The sequence below is a fragment of the Scardinius erythrophthalmus genome, assembly GCF_964197995.2.
Source record: "Scardinius erythrophthalmus genome assembly, chromosome: 11".
Taxonomy (NCBI): domain Eukaryota; kingdom Metazoa; phylum Chordata; class Actinopteri; order Cypriniformes; family Leuciscidae; genus Scardinius; species Scardinius erythrophthalmus.
In genome coordinates, this window is record NC_138231.1 from 2,225,725 (window position 1) to 2,246,315 (window position 20,591).

The window sequence follows — 20,591 nt, forward strand, 5'->3', positions numbered from 1 at the left end:
AGCTGACGTTCACTCAGTCGGTGTAACACAAGCTGACGTTCAATCAGTCGGTGTAACACAAGCTGACATTCACTCAGTCGGTGTAACACAAGCTGACGTTCAATCAGTCGGTGTAACACAAGCTGACATTCACTCAGTCGGTGTAACGCAAGCTGACGTTCACTCAGTCGGTGTAAATCAAGCTGACGTTCACTCAGTCGGTGTAACGCAAGCTGACGTTCACTCAGTCGGTGTAACACAAGCTGACGTTCAATCAGTCGGTGTAAATCAAGCTGACGTTCACTCAGTCGGTGTAACACAAGCTGACGTTCAATCAGTCGGTGTAACACAAGCTGACATTCACTCAGTCGGTGTAACACAAGCTGACGTTCACTCAGTCGGTGTAACGCAAGCTGATGTTCACTCAGTCGGTGTAACGCAAGCTGACGTTCACTCAGTCGGTGTAACGCAAGCTGACGTTCACTCAGTTGGTGTAACGCAAGCTGACGTTCACTCAGTCGGTGTAACGCAAGCTGACGTTCACTCAGTCGGTGTAACGCAAGCTGACGTTCACTCAGTCGGTGTAAATCAAGCTGACGTTCACTCAGTCGGTGTAACGCAAGCTGACGTTCACTCAGTCGGTGCAACACAAGCTGACGTTCAATCAGTCGGTGAAAATCAAGCTGACGTTCACTCAGTCGGTGTAACGCAAGCTGACGTTCACTCAGTCGGTGTAACACAAGCTGACGTTCACTCAGTCGGTGTAACACAAGCTGACGTTCAATCAGTCGGTGTAAATCAAGCTGACGTTCACTCAGTCGGTGTAACGCAAGCTGACGTTCACTCAGTCGGTGTAACGCAAGCTGACGTTCACTCAGTCGGTGTAACGCAAGCTGACGTTCACTCAGTCGGTGTAACGCAAGCTGACGTTCACTCAGTCGGTGTAACGCAAGCTGACGTTCACTCAGTCGGTGTAACGCTAGCTGACGTTCACTCAGTCGGTGTAACACAAGCTGACGTTCACTCAGTCGGTGTAACACAAGCTGACATTCACTCAGTCGGTGTAACACAAGCTGACATTCACTCATTCACTCAGTCGGTGTAACACAAGCTGACATTCACTCATTCACTCAGTCGGTGTAACGCAAGCTGACGTTCACTCAGTCGGTGTAACACAAGCTGACATTCACTCATTCACTCAGTCGGTGTAACACAAGCTGACGTTCACTCAGTCGGTGTAACACAAGCTGACATTCACTCATTCACTCAGTCGGTGTAACACAAGCTGACATTCACTCATTCACTCAGTCAGTGAAACACAGGCTGACGTTCACTCAGTCAGTGTAACACAGGCTGACGTTCAATCAGTCGGTGTAAATCAAGCTCACGTTCACTCAGTCGGTGTAACGCAAGCTGACGTTCACTCAGTCGGTGTAACACAAGCTGACGTTCACTCAGTCGGTGTAACGCAAGCTGACGTTCACTCAGTCGGTGTAACGCAAGCGGACGTTCACTCAGTCGGTGTAACGCAAGCTGACGTTCACTCAGTCGGTGTAACACAAGCTGACGTTCAATCAGTCGGTGTAACACAAGCTGACATTAACTCAGTCGGTGTAACACAAGCTGACGTTCACTCAGTCGGTGTAACACAAGCTGACGTTCAATCAGTCGGTGTAACACAAGCTGACATTCACTCAGTCGGTGTAACACAAGCTGACGTTCAATCAGTCGGTGTAACACAAGCTGACGTTCACTCAGTCGGTGTAACACAAGCTGACGTTCAATCAGTCGGTGTAACACAAGCTGACTTTGACTCAGTCGGTGTAACACAGGCTGACGTTCACTCAGTCGGTGTAACACAAGCTGACGTTCACTCAGTCGGTGTAACACAAGCTGACGTTCAATCAGTCGGTGTAACACAAGCTGACATTCACTCAGTCGGTGTAACACAAGCTGACGTTCACTCAGTCGGTGTAACACAAGCTGACGTTCACTCAGTCGGTGTAACACAAGCTGACATTCACTCAGTCGGTGAAACGCAAGCTGACATTCACTCAGTCGGTGTAACACAAGCTGACATTCACTCAGTCAGTGTAACGCAAGCTGACATTCACTCAGTCGGTGTAACACAAGCTGACGTTCACTTATTCACTCATTCACTCAGTCGGTGTAACACAAGCTGACGTTCACTCAGTCGGTGTAAATCAAGCTGACGTTCACTCAGTCGGTGTAACGCAAGCTGACGTTCACTCAGTCGGTGTAACGCATGCTGACGTTCACTCAGTCGGTGTAACGCAAGCTGACGTTCACTCAGTCGGTGTAACACAAGCTGACGTTCACTCAGTCGGTGCAACACAAGCTGACGTTCACTCAGTCGGTGTAACGCAAGCTGACGTTCAATCAGTCGGTGTAACGCAAGCTGACGTTCACTCAGTCGGTGTAACGCAAGCTGACGTTCACTCAGTCGGTGTAACGCAAGCTGACGTTCACTCAGTCGGTGTAACGCAAGCTGACGTTCACTCAGTCGGTGTAACGCAAGCTGACGTTCACTCAGTCGGTGTAACACAAGCTGACGTTCAATCAGTCGGTGTAACGCAAGCTGACATTCACTCAGTCGGTGTAACACAAGCTGACGTTCACTCAGTCGGTGTAAAACAAGCTGACATTCACTCAGTCGGTGTAACACAAGCTGACATTCACTCAGTCGGTGTAACACAAGCTGACATTCACTCATTCACTCAGTCGGTGTAACACAAGCTGACGTTCACTCAGTCGGTGTAACACAAGCTGACATTCACTCAGTCGGTGTAACGCAAGCTGACATTCACTCATTCACTCAGTCGGTGTTACACAAGCTGACGTTCACTCATTCACTCAGTCGGTGTAACACAAGCTGACATTCACTCAGTCGGTGTAACGCAAGCTGACATTCACTCATTCACTCAGTCGGTGTAACACAAGCTGACGTTCACTCAGTCGGTGTAAAACAAGCTGACATTCACTCAGTCGGTGTAACACAAGCTGACATTCACTCATTCACTCAGTCGGTGTAACACAAGCTGACGTTCACTCAGTCGGTGTAACACAAGCTGACATTCACTCAGTCGGTGTAACGCAAGCTGACATTCACTCATTCACTCAGTCGGTGTTACACAAGCTGACGTTCACTCATTCACTCAGTCGGTGTAACACAAGCTGACATTCACTCAGTCGGTGTAACGCAAGCTGACATTCATTCATTCACTCAGTCGGTGTAACACAAGCTGACGTTCACTCATTCACTCAGTCGGTGTAACACAAGCTGACGTTCACTCATTCACTCAGTCGGTGTAACACAAGCTGACATTCACTCAGTCGGTGTAACACAAGCTGACATTCACTCATTCACTCAGTCGGTGTAACACAAGCTGACGTTCACTCATTCACTCATTCATTCAGTCGGTGTAACACAAGCTGACATTCACTCAGTCGGTGTAACGCAAGCTGACGTTCACTCATTCACTCAGTCGGTGTAATATTACCTGTGTCGCTGGTAAGGGAGGCTCATGGTGTTACTGTGGTGAAGGTAGAAGTCAGTGGGCAGTTCCCAGAGATGAGGCTTTGATTCTGACGGCTGGAAGACCTGCAGGAACAGGTTTATAGCGTCCTGTCTGTCTGCATCTGAGAGAGACACACACACACACATTACATACATAATACATAACACTTCTCATGTCTGACCAAATCTTAGTTCAAGCTTGTTTTACATTCATGCAATTGGCAGATTCTTTTATCCAAAGAAACTTGCACTGTATTCAACGCAATCTACATTTTATTAGCTCAAGCATTTACAGGTTTTTAGCGTCCTGTCGGTCTGCATCTGAGAGAGACAGACAGACACATTACTTACATAATACTCCTCATGTCTGACCAAATCTTAGTTTAAGCTGCATTTTATTTAGTTTTTGTTTGTTTTGTTTTAACCAAAGTGACTTGCATTGCATTCGAGGTTTACATTTTATTAGTTCAAGCATTTCCTGGGATTCAAACTCATGACGTTGACATCGCTAGCGACACACTCTTCTGTTTGATTAGATTTTTACATTTTATCCAGTTGGCATATGTTTTAACCAAAATTTATTTAATTGTATTTTTATTTTATTATTTATTTTATTTTATTATATATATATTTTTTTTAATCATATTTTAATATATTTAATATATTTTATTTTATTATTTGTTTAATTTAATTGTATTTTATTTATTAAATAATATTATTTAAAATAATTGCATTCATATTTTTACATTATATTATATTCAATCATTTGGCAGACATTTTAACCAAAGCATATATTATTACACAAGTTACTAAATCATTTTAGAAATTTCTTATTTAAATATTTATTTTATACTTTGTTCATGTTACTTATTTTTATGTATTTCAGTGTTAATTTTATTATTTATTGTATTTAACAGTATTTTATTTAATTTTACAATTTATATTTTATTTTCACTTAACAAAGTGCCACTTTATATAAATTATTTTTGTCCTTTAATTGTATAGTTTTATTAATATTATTAATTTACAGGTTTCCCCATTTGGCAGACGTTGTGAATCTTTTTACATACATACTTATAACTTAAGTCTTGTATTTTATCTAATTATTTATTTTATTGTATTATTTTAGTGTATTATAATGCATTTTATTTTGCATTCTAATTAACTGCATTTTTTATTGTATTTAATATTATTTCATATGAAAACTACTCATTTGGAAAAGTGCTGTTTTACTTTATATCAATTATTTAGGTCCTTTAATCCTAATTGCCACAATTCTAATGCTAAAGCAACATGAACCGTTTTTGTGATGCCCAAAAAAAAAAACACACAAACAAAAACAAAAACAGAGAGAGACTGTAAATCCCCGAACATCCCAGCGAGAGCATTCAAACAGTGAGAGAATCAGATGCATCTATTCTCAGCTGTCAAGACATTGTTTTTCAGAATAAAAGAAATATAACTGTCGCGCTCACGGGTCCATGTGCTGAAAACCAAGAGTTAATCGACAAGCACAATTAGACTCGTTTCTCGTTATCCCTCAAGGCCATTTCAGTATCTTTCTAATTTAATAAAGCTGAGATGAGAAGTTGCATTAGTGCAAGAGCATGTTCACGCAGAAAACATCACATGGAGAAGCCTGACTCCCCAGCCACCGTTAACTACATGATATTCTACAATCAAAACCTTGTTTTTGCTGGGGTTTTTTTACACATAGCATGTTTAATGATCTTAAAAATGTCACAATGCAAAACATGTTACATTTTCATTAACATTACATAAATTTCCATTATGATTAAACATACTTAATTGCTAAAATAGGCTTAAGTTTGTAATACAATATCATTTTGCTCCTTTGACTTTGGGGTGAAAAACAACACGTGCTTGAGATTCACCTGTTAAATAAGATTTAAATATAACATCACAGTTTCCTAAGAGTCGGGTCGAGACTGTGTCTGCGACGATGATTCACTTCAGGAGATTTTAGAAGCTGTTAAATTGAGCCACTGAATGAGAGGATGCTATAAATACAGCAGAGAGAACAATAAACGAAGGGAAAAGCAGACAGAGTCTGAAGAACGGCTAAAACCGGCAGAAAAGTGACCGGCGTAATCAGAGCATTAAATCAAAACCCAAAGCCCTTCCTTCATCAGGTGATGCACTGCAAAAATTATGTTCTTCAAAACACATTTAGTGGAAATGCAAAAATGACGTAGGAAACGTCAATGGGGTGAGAAAAATAAACTCAATGTGAGGGGAATCAATTTAATCTCAAGATCAAAATTCACGTCACACAACAATTTGGCAAGCTGAACCTCTTCGAACTGATATATTAACTTGAAACTTTTATGTAACTGAAATTTATTGATTTATTTATTTTAAATGTGTATACAGTATAGTTATGAATCATTCAGAATATAAAACTGGTTAAAGTTTTATATATACATATATATATATATATATATATATATATATATATATATATATATATATATATATATATATATATATATATTTTTTATTATTATTAATGTAAAAAAATATAAATGTAAAAATTAATAAAAAAAAATTTAATTAATGTAAAAATATATATAATATTATATAAAAATCTAAACAAAATGAAAAATATAATTAAAATAAAAAACTAATAAAAACTATAACACGGTGTGCCTATAACAATAAAAACACGGCGTGCCTAAAAAAAACACTTAAAACTAAATTACTAACACTTTTACTAAAAATGAAAAGTTAAAATTTAAAATAAAATCTAATTCAAAATATTAATAAAAGCTATAATGGCATCTCAATGCTACAAAATAACATTGGTATAAGCTACCAAAAAAGAAAAAAAAAGAAAAAAAAGAAAAGCAGTTTTATAAACATTCAAAATCATAAACATATTAAAGACATTTTCTAAATGTTTATTTAATAACACAGAAAAAATCTCAGAGAAGAATTGCAACTGAGCAAATGCCATCAATTATGAAAACATGCACATCAAATAGGTGTTAAAATGCTGAAATCGCACATGGGCCATTGAATAAATATTGATTTCTGGGTATATTATTCTAAGAAATCAGAGGATGTGTGTCCTCTATTCACACATCTCAAAAGCATAATTGTGTGTAAATGACATGCAGAGAGCAGGTGAAGGAGTCCGGGTTATGATGACAACAAGACTCGGCATATGAGAACTCACTCATCATCCCCGTTTCTCTGTTCGTGTCGGGAACATTATCAGAAGTCTCTCTGAACTCGTCACTCAATCACACCTGACAGTGAAGCGTTTTGATCATATTACACTCGTCTGCTCAGAAATGTTGAAGTCAGTCTGTCGCTGCAGTGCTTCTGCTCCACAGATCTGACAGAGGAGCTTTAATCAGCCTCTGAACACTGGAGTCTGAACACATGTGGAGATCGCTACAGATTCACAGATCAGAGGAAGACAGGATCAAACTGACACAATTTATAAAGACACAGCTACTTTAAAATCTCATAATAGAAACAATGACATGGAGAAATTATTATTTATATTTCTTTGAAGAATGGAAAATATTTTAATATAATTCATATATACATATACACACATATATAACTCTCACACTCTCACTCACTCACTCACACACTCACTCACTCACTCTCACACTCACACTCACTCAGACTCTCAGACACTCACTCACTCACTCACTCACTCACTCACTCACTCACTCTCACTCTCTCACACACTCACTCTCTCACACACTCTCTCACTCACTCACTCTTACTCTCACTCTCACTCTCACTCACTCAGACTCTCAGACACTCACTCACTCACTCACTCACTCACTCACACACACTCACTCACTCTCTCACACTCTCACTCTCACTCACTCACACACACTCTTACTCTCACTCTCACTCTCACTCTCACTCACTCAGACTCTCAGACACTCACTCACTCACTCACTCACACACACTCACTCACTCTCTCACACTCTCTCACACTCACTCTCTCACACTCACTCACTCACTCACTCACTCACACTCACTCACTCACTCACTCACTCACTCACTCACACACTCTCACTCACTCACTCACTCACTCACTCACTCACACACTCACACACTCACACACACACTCTCTCACACTCACTCACTCACTCACTCTCACTCACTCACTCACTCTTACTCTCACTCTCACTCACTCAGACACTCACTCACTCACTCACTCACACACTCACACACTCACTCTCTCACACTCTCACTCTCACTCACTCACACACACACACACACTCACTCACTCTTACTCTCACTCTCACTCACTCAGACTCTCAGACACTCACTCACTCACTCACTCACTCACTCACTCACTCACTCACTCACTCACTCACTCACTCACTCTCACACTCACTCACTCACACACTCACTCACTCACTCACTCACTCACTCACTCACTCTCACACTCACTCACTCACTCTCACTCACTCACTCACTCACTCACTCACTCACTCACTCACTCACTCTCACACTCACTCACTCTCACTCACTCACTCACTCACTCTCACACTCACTCACTCACTCTCACTCTCACTCACTCACTCACTCACTCACTCACTCACTCACTCACTCACACTCACTCACTCACTCACTCACTCACTCACTCACTCACTCACTCACTCACTCACTCACTCACTCCCACTCTCTCACTCACTCACTCACTCACTCACTCTCTCACTCTCTCACTCACTCTCACTCACTCACTCTCTCTCACTCACTCACTCACTCACTCACTCACTCACTCACTCACTCACTCACTCACTCACTCTCACACTCACTCACTCACTCTCACTCTCTCACTCACTCACTCTCACACTCTCACACTCACTCACACACTCACTCACTCACTCACTCACTCACTCTCACACTCACTCACTCACTCACTCACTCACTCAATTCAAATTTTTTCAATTTTTTTTCAATTCAAAATGAGCTTTATTAGCATGACTGTGTAACACAATGTTGCCAAAGCATCAACATATAGAAATAATAAAACAAATAAAACATATATGTATAGATCATGTCATATGTAGCATAGTAAATATAAATAAATAGATAAATAAACACAATCTATCCTAATAAATGAATAAATACAGTGGGTCTCTCTAGAGAATTAGCTGGCTCTGGCGTTGTGAATAGCTAACACATATTTAGCCGCTAGTGCAGCTGTACTATCATCTTCTCCCAGTAAGAAGAACATTTTCTCAGTGTCACTCAGTTCAGAGAATGATGGAATCAAGATTTCAAATCTGGGCAGAAAGGTTTCTCTTATACTGGAGTATCTGGAGCAGAAGAGCAGAAAGTGTTCCTCATCCTCGATGTGCTGTAGGTCACAGTGTCTACAGATCCTCTGCTCTCTCTCTGTCCATGTTAGTCTACGTCTTCCTCTCTCTATCTCTAGATCATGGTCACTTAATCTGTATTTGGAGAGGATTTGTCTTTCTTTAAAATGTTCACTCACTCACTCACTCTCACACTCACTCACTCACTCTCACACTCACTCACTCTCACACTCACACTCACTCACTCACTCACTCACTCACTCACTCACTCACACACACTCTCACTCTCACTCACTCACTCACTCACTCACTCACTCACTCACTCACTCACTCACTCACTCACACACTCACACACTCACTCTCTCACACTCACTCTCTCACTCACTCACTCACTCACTCACTCACTCACTCACTCACACTCACTCACTCACTCACTCACTCTCACTCTCACACACTCTCACTCTCACACACTCACTCACACACTCACTCTCACACTCACTCTCTCACTCACTCTCTCACACTCACTCTCACACTCACTCTCACTCTCACTCACTCACACTCACTCACACTCACTCACTCACACACTCACTCTCTCACACTCACTCTCTCACTCACTCACTCACTCACTCACTCACTCACTCACTCACTCACTCACTCACTCACTCACTCACTCACTCACTCACTCACTCACTCACTCACTCTCACTCTCACTCACTCACTCACTCTCACACTCACTCTCACACTCACTCTCACACTCACTCACTCTCACTCTCACACACTCTCACTCACTCACTCACTCACTCACTCACTCACTCACTCACTCACTCACTCACTCACTCACTCACTCACTCACTCACTCACTCACTCACACTCACTCTCTCACACGCACTCTCTCACTCACTCACTCACTCACTCACTCACTCACTCACTCTCACACTCACTCTCACTCTCTCACACACACTCACTCACTCACTCTCACACTCACTCTCACTCACTCAGACTCTCAGACACTCACTCACTCACTCACTCACTCACTCACACTCACTCTCTCACACTCACTCACTCACTCACTCACTCACTCACTCACTCACTCACTCACTCACTCAGACTCACTCTCACACTCACTCACTCTCACACTCACTCACTCACTCACTCACTCACTCACTCACTCTCACACTCACTCTCACACTCACTCTCACACTCACTCACTCACTCACTCACTCACTCACTCACTCACTCACTCACTCACTCACTCACTCACTCACTCACTCACTCTCACACTCACTCACTCACTCACTCACTCACTCACTCACTCACTCACTCTCACACTCACTCTCACACTCACTCACTCTCACACTCACTCACTCTCACACTCACTCACTCACTCACTCTCACTCACTCTCACACTCACTCTCTCAATTCAATTCAATTTTTTTTTTTTTTTTCAAATGAGCTTTATTAGCATGACTGTGTAACACAATGTTGCCAAAGCATCAACATATTATATATAAATAATAAAACAAACAAACAAAACATATATGTATATATCATGTCATATGTAGCATAGTAAATATAAATAAATAGATAAATAAACACAATTTATCCTAATAAATGAATAAGTACAGTGGGTCCCTCTAGAGAATTAGCTGACTCTGGCGTTGTGAATAGCTAACACATATTTAGCCGCGAGTGCAGCTGTACTATCATCTTCTCCCAGTAAGAAGAACATTTTCTCAGCGTCACTCAGTTCAAAGAACGATGGAATCAAGGTTTCAAATCTGGCCAGAAATGTTTCTCTTATACTGGTGTATTTAGAGCAGAAGAGCAGAAAGTGTTCCTCATCCTCGATCACACTCATTGTAGCCTACTGTCAGCAGAGAAAAAAAATGCCACAGAAAAAAATTATGAAATATAAATAGCATAAATGAAATAGGACAAAGCCTATCACTCAAATTTCTAAGCAACATAAACGAAAATCATATTGCCCTACTGACAAATGAAGTAGGCTATTTTCTGCCGATTCCGAACTATTTCAAACATCCTTGCAAAAAAAGAATGTTCAAGTTGACTGACAATGGTTTCAGTACCAAATAGCTCCTTAGAGGTGTACAGGCGGTCAGAATTAAGTGCGGATACGCTGTCAAAAGATGTCGGGAGTGGGCTATTGTCAGTCAGACCGCCCGCTCCGTCCAAAGTACACCAGAGTTCTGACCGCTACCGTCTTTTGATGCGCGAATGGACACAAAGTGGTCAAGCGTATAACTAGACGCGGCAGGCGCGAATTTGACGCGCTATTCGCGTCCGGTGTAAAAGCACAGTTATAGGCTACTTTAAAATGTAATCCCGCGCCGCATGATTCCCTATGGGCGTTTCACACAGTACGCGGCGGTGAAATCGCCGCGCGACAACGGCTTTTCTCAAGTCGTGGAAGAGTTTTGTGCAGCATTTAGGACTTCCAAAATTATCCGGCGGGCCAAGAAAATATTGCTGGCGGGCCAGTTTTGGCCCGCGGGCCGCCAGTTGTCCTTCCCTGCTTTATAGCATAGAAAGCCCTCCGAGCCTTTTCACCGAGTGTTTTCACAGCCAGACCGAAGCGTCCCGAAGCGCTGATGTCGATGCCCAGATAGCTGTAGCTAGAGCTGTACACACACACACACACACACACAGATAGCTGTAGCTAGAGCTGTGCTGCAGGACCTGGCCTTTATACAGGAACTGGTGTTTGTGTCCCTGAGATCGAGCTTTCTTCTGGAACACCATGACTCTGGTTTTGTCCAGATTGACTGTCAGGGCCCAGTCGTGACAGTATTGTTCCAGCAGGGACAGGCTCTGCTGAAGGCCCTCAGGTGTGCGGGACAGCAGGACCAGATCATCCGCGTACAGCATGTACAGCATCTCTCTCTCACACTCACTCACTCTCTCTCTCACACTCACTCACACTCACACACTCACTCACTCTCTCTCTCACACTCACTCACACTCACACACTCACTCACTCACTCACTCACTCACTCACTCACTCACACACTCACTCACACACTCACACTCACTCACTCACTTACACACTCACTCACTCACTCTCTCACTCTCTCACTCACTCACTCACTCACTCACTCACTCACTCACTCACTCACTCACTCTCTCACTCTCTCACTCTCTCACTCACTCACTCACTCACTCACTCACTCACTCACTCACTCACTCACTCACTCACTCACTCACTCACTCTCACTCACTCACTCACTCACTCACTCACTCACTCACTCACTCACTCTCACTCACTCTCACTCACTCACTCACTCACTCACTCACTCACTCAGTCACTCACACTCACTCACTCACTCACTCACTCACTCACACACTCACTCACACTCACTCTCACACTCACACATATATATGCTCCATGTTTGTTTATATAAAACACAGTGAAACACATGGGAGCAATATAATCACAGCCCTTGATTGGAAAGTGTCGTCTTCGCCAATAAGCCAAACAGCAATTACAGCAATTACAGCTAATTTCAGAGTAACATTAGATTCCACTCATATCCTACAATCATAACCTTAACATTGTAATGAGAACATGAAGCAATTAACTCAGTTTAGACTACGGCGTGCGCAAGAGCAACTCCCGCGAGGAGGCGATGACGCTGGGAACGCTCCAATGCAGTTTACGGGAAACTGAACAATGTGACCTACTGAAATCATAATAATATTTACCATTTAAAGTTGTGTCAAAGAGGCTAGAACTGGGTTGTTGCTATGCAGACGCCATAACCATGGGAAATCACATCTCTAAGAGGCAATCATGTCAGGAAATTGACATTACAGCAAATCCGGGACGAAACCGGACAAAATAAACATGGAAAACCCCGATTTACCATTTGTCCCCTACAAATGTTGTTTAACTGCAAAGTGATTTCAGACTATTAGTTATTTATTGTGCAACAAAACTTGCAGATGTGGTGAAACAGACACTGAGTCTGCATAAGCATAAGCACATTCGGGATTGATTCGGCTCGGCACAAGGCAAATAGCATGTGAGCGGCCGTTTCTACGGTTAATAAATGTAATAATTATAATTCACACAAAGCGGCCCATCGGCACAAAAGCAAATATGAATAATTCATGAAAGAGGGAATATGGGTGGAAGATATAATGGCTCAAACATCTCTCTCTCTCCAGACCATCATTAACTTATAAAACGAGACACATTAACATAATATTACGTAATACGCACATTACTATGGATGAATATGCTGAAAAATGATGAATAATCATTGAAAATATAGCTATGAATGTAAAATGATTTTTTGCATTACTGTAATGAGAATCTAGGGGTTTAAATGTGCTGAATTATCATGAAAATAATATCAGAAATGCACATTTTAAGCAATTAAATCAAATCAATCAATATAAAATAATATAAAATAATATAATAACATTTTGAAAAGTCTCTTCTGTTTATCAAGACTGCATTTATATGATTAAAAATACAGTAAAAAATGTGATAAAATATTCCCATGTAAATCAGCTGTTGTCTATGTGAATATACAGTAAAGTGTAATTTATTCCTGTGATCAAAGCTGAATTTTCAGCATCATTACTCCAGACTTCAGTGTCACATGATCTTTCAGAAATCATTATCATATGATGATTTTTATCTGAAAATATTCTTGACAAGTTTCATGGGATTCACTCGTGAAAGTTACCATGATAATACTATACCATGAGAATCTGGGGTTTAAATTTGCTGAATTATCATGAAAATAATATCAGAAATGCTCATTTTCAGCAATTAAAATGGTATTACCATATGTGACCCCGGACCACTAAACCAGTCACATGTCGCACGGGTATATTTGAGGCAATAGCCAACAATACATTGCATGGGTCAAAATTATTGAATTTTTCTTTTATGCCAAAAATCATGAGGATATTAAGATCATGTTCCATGAAGATATTTAGTAAATTTCCTACCGTAAATATATAAAACATGTATTTCTGTGAGTGAATGCTGCACAATCGCCAACATAAATGCACAACTTTAAAGGAGATTTTCTCAATGTTTAGATTTTTTTCGCATCCTCAGATTCCAGATTTTCAATAGTTGTCTCAGCCAAATATTGTCATATCCTAACAAACCATACATCAATGGAAAGTTTATTTATTCAGTGTTCAGATGATGTATAAATCTCAATAAAAAAATGACCCATGTGACTGGTTTTGTGGTCCAGGGTCACATATTTCCCTGCATGTGTCGAGCTGTACCTGAGAAAGCGTTGCTGTAGTATCGTGAGAGCGTCTGCATGATGTCTTTTGAGTGTTGTGTCCAGGGCGCGATCTTACGGTACGTCTTGACCCGGTGAACCAGCTGAGATCCTCCGTACTGTAAAGACAGTGTGTCTCCGTGGTCCTCGTACAGCTCCTCGAATAACCTGCACACACACCACAAACATCGTCAATATGATGTCAACACCTGGATGACTAGTGGGATCAGGGTTTGAAATTAAAGGGGTGGTATAATGCCCTTTTCACAAGATGTAAAATAAGTCTCTGATGTCCCCAGAGTGTGTGTGTGAAGTTTTAGCTCTAAATACCCCACAGATATTTTTATATAGCATGTTAAAATTGTCACTTTTTGAGGGTGAGCAAAAACACACAGTTTTGTGTGTGTCCCTTTAAATGCAAATGAGCTGCTGCTCCCGGCACAGGGGGCGGAGCTTCAACAGCTTGTGTCCTTTTACCTCACACACTCACACACACGCACTGAACATTTCAAAAACTTTTAGCCTTTTATGTTCAAACCGAAGTCAGACAAAGATGGAGAGACTCGAGAAGAAGAGACAACATGTAGAAGCAACAGGACATTTCTGAACGGTTAGTTGGTGGATTTATGAAGCTGATGTGTAGTTATCTTTTAGTCATTGATTAGCATATTCTGTCTTGATAATCTATAAATCGTGTTCAGGGGGCGGGGCTTATGTAAATTCTAGGGTTAGTTGGTGATGTCACTAACCCTGGAGGAATGTGGTGTAGTCTCTACCAGCCGTTTGTTGTAGTCCTTAAAAAGCGATTTCTCCGTTTGCTCTGAACTTTAAGCGTTGTAACTTTGCAGATGTTGTTTATGCTCAAACAGCAACATTACACACTAACTAAAGTGTGACGAGTCTCTACTCTTCCCCGCTATGGCCGGTTGGTGGGTGTGGCTAGGAGACTCATCAAGGGAACGATGTCCACCTGTTCATCCCTCTATAAAAGTTTAGGCTGGCTAGTGTTGAGAGAGAGGTCTTTCTCCGCGTTACTTTGAGTTGGCTCGGGTTTGTTTTAGGGTTAAACTTGCTTTTGTTATTTGGTTTAGTATTTCGTTTTCTGTGATTGATACCTTTACATTCATGCACCTAACAGACATTACAGATGACCATGTTTTCTTGCTTATATTTTTCTATTTATGTTAATAAATCTTTATTTTTGCAAACCAATCACTATGTCCTCCATTTCATTTGCCACGGCTTCGAGCCGGTCGTGACAAAAGTTAGAAAAGTAAAATCATAATCAACCACCCCTTTAACCAGAGGTGGAAAGTAACGAATTACATTTACTCGCGTTACTGTAATTGAGTAGTTTTTTTGTGTATTTCTACTTTTTTAAGTAGTTTTTAAAATCTGTAATTTTACTTTTACTTAAGTATGTTTTGTTTAAAGTATTGTAATTCGCTACATTTAAAAACATATCCGTTACTGAGTAAAAAAAAAAAAAAAACATTAAAAAAATGAACTAGCCTACTATGGGTAAAACAGCGCGCGCGCTCGTGCTCAGCATTGATTGATTGAAGGGCGGGAGAACAGACACGCAAAAAAAACACAAAAAATATGGAGACGGACAACACAGATTCTTTACACACACACGTGAGGCGAACCCCTGGTAAGTATGGGGATACTTTGGATATAGAAAAACGAACGCGTGGTTGTCCTCGAGGCTCGAGCATAGCCTATTCATTTTGCAAAAATTGTGGACGCAAATTGGCTGCAAAAGAAGGAAACACATAGAACGTGTTCGGGAACACCATCCCTCCGTGCAGATTAAGATATGTCCCGTTTATAATTTAAGGTCGAAGGATTTCTGTGATGCAGAGGGAATCCCGGAGTTTCATTATCATGAAAATGGAATTTAGCCTACAGTAACGCAGATCACGTAAATCACATGAAAGTAAAGCTGTACAATAAATCAAATTGCGACATGGTCTGTAGTCTATATATTAAAGCACAAGAGACTGCTATATAAATGTATAATATGCGTGTCTGTGTGAATCAGTGCGAATGAGACGAACCGTTTCGTCTACTACATACTCAAGTACGCGACGCGCTAATAGTGTTTTCAGCATCTCACAAACAATATGAGAACATGAAAACATGAACATCTCCAGAGCTGCTCTGAGAGAATGACCTTTGAGAAAAACCTTGTCAAATAGCCTACACTCTGAAACAGGACTTCATTACAACCCATCAAAATAAAAGTTTGGTTTAACTACGAAGAAATGATGACATAACTGTTGTGGGCCTACAATAGAATGTACTTCTCATAATAATATTAACAACAACAATAATAATACAGATTATTTAAACATTATTTAAGGATTTTTGTCCATGGTTGAATTGAGTAAATCTGTTTTGCAGCACTTTGCCAAAAAATAAAAGGATAAAAAAATGTGTTAAACTTTGATTTGATTACCACCGTTTTGGATAATATATTTGTTTTAAATCATAAAAACAAAAAGGATTTTTCTGAATTAAATACATTTCATAGAAGTCTATTGTTCTTGAACATTTTAATAAATTATTAATGATAAAAAATAAGTTGTTAAATGAGTAGTTAAAATGAAAATGAAAATTACTCCATGATTTATCAGCCCTGAAACCATCCTAGGCTATATTACTTTCTTCTTTGTTCTTTCAGACGAATACAATCGGAGTTATATTAATAAACACTCTGATGCTTCTGAGCTTTATAATGGCAGTGGATTGCAACCATCAGTTTAAAGCTCAAAAAAGTACACCATACACAGTCTACTTACACCTTAAACGCAACTTATGCAACTCATGACGTCAGAAGTAGTGTCGTGCAAATGAACGGCCAGAACACATTAAAGTTTTCTGTTTTCTGTTAAAGCGGTGTCGTGTTAGCGGCCCCTAAGTTAATAACTAATGTGCTTTTCGCAACGAATGAATCAATCAAAAATGAATGAATCAAAAACTAACTTTAGCTGGACAATAACTTTATTCTAGAGCGGCTGTAAAGCCAAAACACTCTCTGTTACTGTAATCTCCTATTATCTTTGTAAAGCTGCTTTGAAACAATCTATATTGTTAAAGCGCTGTATAAATGAAGGAGACTTGACTTAATATAATTCTGATTGTATTCGTCTGAAAGAAGAATGTCATATACATGGCTTGAGGGTGAGTAAATCATGGGCTGGTTTCATTTTAAAGTGAACTACTCCTTTAATCAAATTCATAATCATTTATTGAAATTAGTTGATTAGACATGTTTTATTGAAATTTTAATAAACAAAACAAATGTTTCCAAAAATACTGTTTTCATCCCATTTACTGTAACTGTCAACCGCCTAGCAACATCATAGCAACCACCCAGAACACCCTAGCAACCGCCTAGCAACACCATAGCAACCACCCAGAACACCCTAGCAACCGCCTAGCAACCACCCAAAACACCCTAGCAACCGCCTAACAACCACCCAGAATACCCTAGCAACCGCCTAGCAACAACATAGAAACCACCCAGAACACCCTAGCAACCGCCTAGCAACACCATAGCAACACCCTAGCAACCGCCCAAAACTCATAAACTCTGAGTGTGTGTGTCTGAGTGAGTGTGTGTGTGTGTGTGTGTGTGTGTGTGTGTGTGTGTGTGTGTTAGTGAGCGTGTCTGCGTGTGTCTGCGTGTGTTTGTCCGTGTGTGTTAGTGAGCGTGTCTGTGTGCGCGTGTGTGTGTGTGTGTGTGTGTGTGTGTGTGAGTGTGTGTGCGTGTGTGCGTGTGTGTGAGACAGAGTTAGTGAGCATGTCTGTGTGTGAAATTTAAACTAACAAACTCATCTATCTATCTATCTACTTCAAACTAATTTAAACTTTAAACTACTTTAAACTTCAAACTACTTTAAACTTTAAACTACTTTAAACTTCAAACTACTTTAAACTAATTTAAACTTCAAACTACTTTAAACTTCAAACTACTTTAAACTACTTTAAACTTTAAACTACTTTAAACTTTAAACTAATTTAAACTTTAAACTACTTTATACTTCAAACTAATTTAAACTTTAAACTACTTTAAACTTCAAACTTCTTCAAACTTTCTGGTCCGGCTTTCTCAAGCCAACTTAAAGTTTGTCTCGACGAACTTTTTAATCTAGTTGTTTAATACCATTATATTAGTCGGTTATCATACTGTGAAAATCTCATACCTTTACAACCCTACTCGGGGGACTCCCCAACCCACCCCCGCTGTTAAAAAAGTAACTCAGTTACTTTTACTCGGAGTACATTTTAAATGAGCTACTTTTTACTTTTACTTGAGTAGATTTTTCGACCGGTACTTTTACTTGTACTTAAGTAAAAAAAAATTGTAGTAATAGTACTTTTACTTGAGTAGAATATTTTATTACTCTTTCCACCTCTGCCTTTAACACACGCCAAATGCGGTAATAATCAGCTGTGGCGGGAAACGCTGTTAAATCACGAGCCAGTTTGGCGAGTTACTTCTGTTTACTCGCTTTGCTGGGGAGGTTTGTGTCGTCAAATCTGCACAGATTCAGTGCAAATACTCGTGAGTCATCATGATATATTAAATACAGCGTATTGCGCAGAATCTGCTCATATCTGGCTTACTTGAACACACACGTCACTACACAACAAATAACAACACGCTTGTTCATTTGCATTGAAGCAACAGCGAAGATTAAAACACATTTGGTGAACAGAAAAGCACTTGGTTTTTCAACATCATTTTTTTTTTGACGTTCTTTGTCCTGTATTGATCTGTCCACCTAAAACACATTTCTGGTGAAAAGGATGAAAGAGGGAGGAGATGTTGGATTTATATATATATATATATATATATATATATATATATATATATATATATATATATATATACACACACACACACACACACACACACACACACACATACACATAAACTGTGTTAATCTGGTTTATTTCTTTTTTTTTTTCTGATCTGAATGGCCGGCAACTTAAAAATTTTGTAGCCAAATTGGCCGGTGTTAATTTGAGTTAATTTCAAACCCTGAGTGTGATGTAAGTGTGCACGGGTACCTGACGCAGTCGGTGTCGAACTGAAGCTTGGGTTTGTCGATCATCCCGAGAGCGTAGAGCTGGTACGCCAGAGCACATTTACCCACCATGAACTGGGCCGTGTTGGTGCGATCCAGACAGTCCACACAGTTCGTCCTCAAAACACCGGTCTGTCAAAAATAACACAGTTTTCAGCATTGGTAATAATCATAAATGTTTCTCGAGCATCAAATCCTCTATTATTAATATAACCTCTAATATTAGAGTGATTTGTGAAGGATCATGTGACACTGAAGACTGGAGTAATGATGCTGAAATTCAGCTTTGATCACAGGAATAAATTACACTTTACCATATATTCACAAAGAAAACAGATGATTTACATTATAATAATATTTCACAATTATTACTGTATTTTTGATCAAATAAATGCAGCCTTGATGAGCAGAAGAGACTCTTTCAAAACTTTATAAAATCTTAACGAGGCCAAAGTTTTGAATCGTAGTGTAAAAATTATAACAGACTTGAGTCACACATCTGTTATGTGTGATGTTTTATTTCTGGTGTTCAGTTTAATGTTCACTAGAAGACAACAGGCTCAACCAATCACGTGAGTTTGGGGCGGGGCTCTGTTTGTCTCACCAATGACTGACCGGAGAGGGGTGCGTTCAGAAGAACTGTCAGAAAACAATCATTCTGCAATTCAAATATCGAGAAAGCTGGAGAAATTGTACACTTTGCATTTCATGTACATTTTAAATGTAATTCAAATGTGATTAAAAACCACAGCGTTTACCAAAATGTACAAATACATTTATGGAAAATAGATTTTTTAAATAGCCATTAAAGATTAAAAAGGCATTAAATACTATTATTATATTCTCTATATATCAAAACAAGGAGAAACCAGCAATGGAATTTATAAAATGATAAAGAATAACTTGTTGAATTTTTATAATAGTTCCCAAACTACCATGTTTAATGAATCTACACCTAAAATAAAAACAGCATATTTAATAACAGAATTGAAATGTGTCTAAGAAAAAGAAAAAAGGCAGAAGTGAATCTTTTCAACACCAAGTGAACAAAGGCAGATATCTCTTAAAAAAAGTTTTAAAGGTGTCTTTAAATAAGTTTTTATATATCGCGATATTAAAGTCCCCCTGTAGTCAATAAATGTATCGCTCAAAGCTCATCTTTAAATCACAAATTTAAAGTTTTTTCCTTGTAAAAATTCTTCATGCCTTAAATATCTTGAATGTAACTCGACACCCTTGCCTCATTTAGTATGCGTGGTTCTATGAATATGCAAATGAGCCCCGCCTCCACTCACTCAGCTCAGAGATCCACTGGTTGTCGATCACACGTTGATCTGATTGGTTACAAGGTAGTTTGTGACGTCAGAAACACCAGCGATTTCAAAGC

The 20,591-nt window shown here is 39.8% G+C and overlaps 1 protein-coding gene across 1 annotated transcript in view; it reads right to left on the reverse strand.

The window, feature by feature from the left end:
• Positions 1–20,591, reverse strand: part of fig4a (FIG4 phosphoinositide 5-phosphatase a) — a 96,951-nt gene that overhangs the window by 31,000 nt on the left and 45,360 nt on the right. The window contains exons 15-17 of the mRNA XM_081378417.1: positions 19,188–19,336; positions 14,107–14,273; positions 3,501–3,639 (exon numbers count right to left, since the gene is read on the reverse strand). Coding sequence (XP_081234543.1) covers positions 3,501–3,639; positions 14,107–14,273; positions 19,188–19,336 — 455 coding nt within the window. The remainder of the gene's footprint in view (positions 1–3,500; positions 3,640–14,106; positions 14,274–19,187; positions 19,337–20,591) is intronic.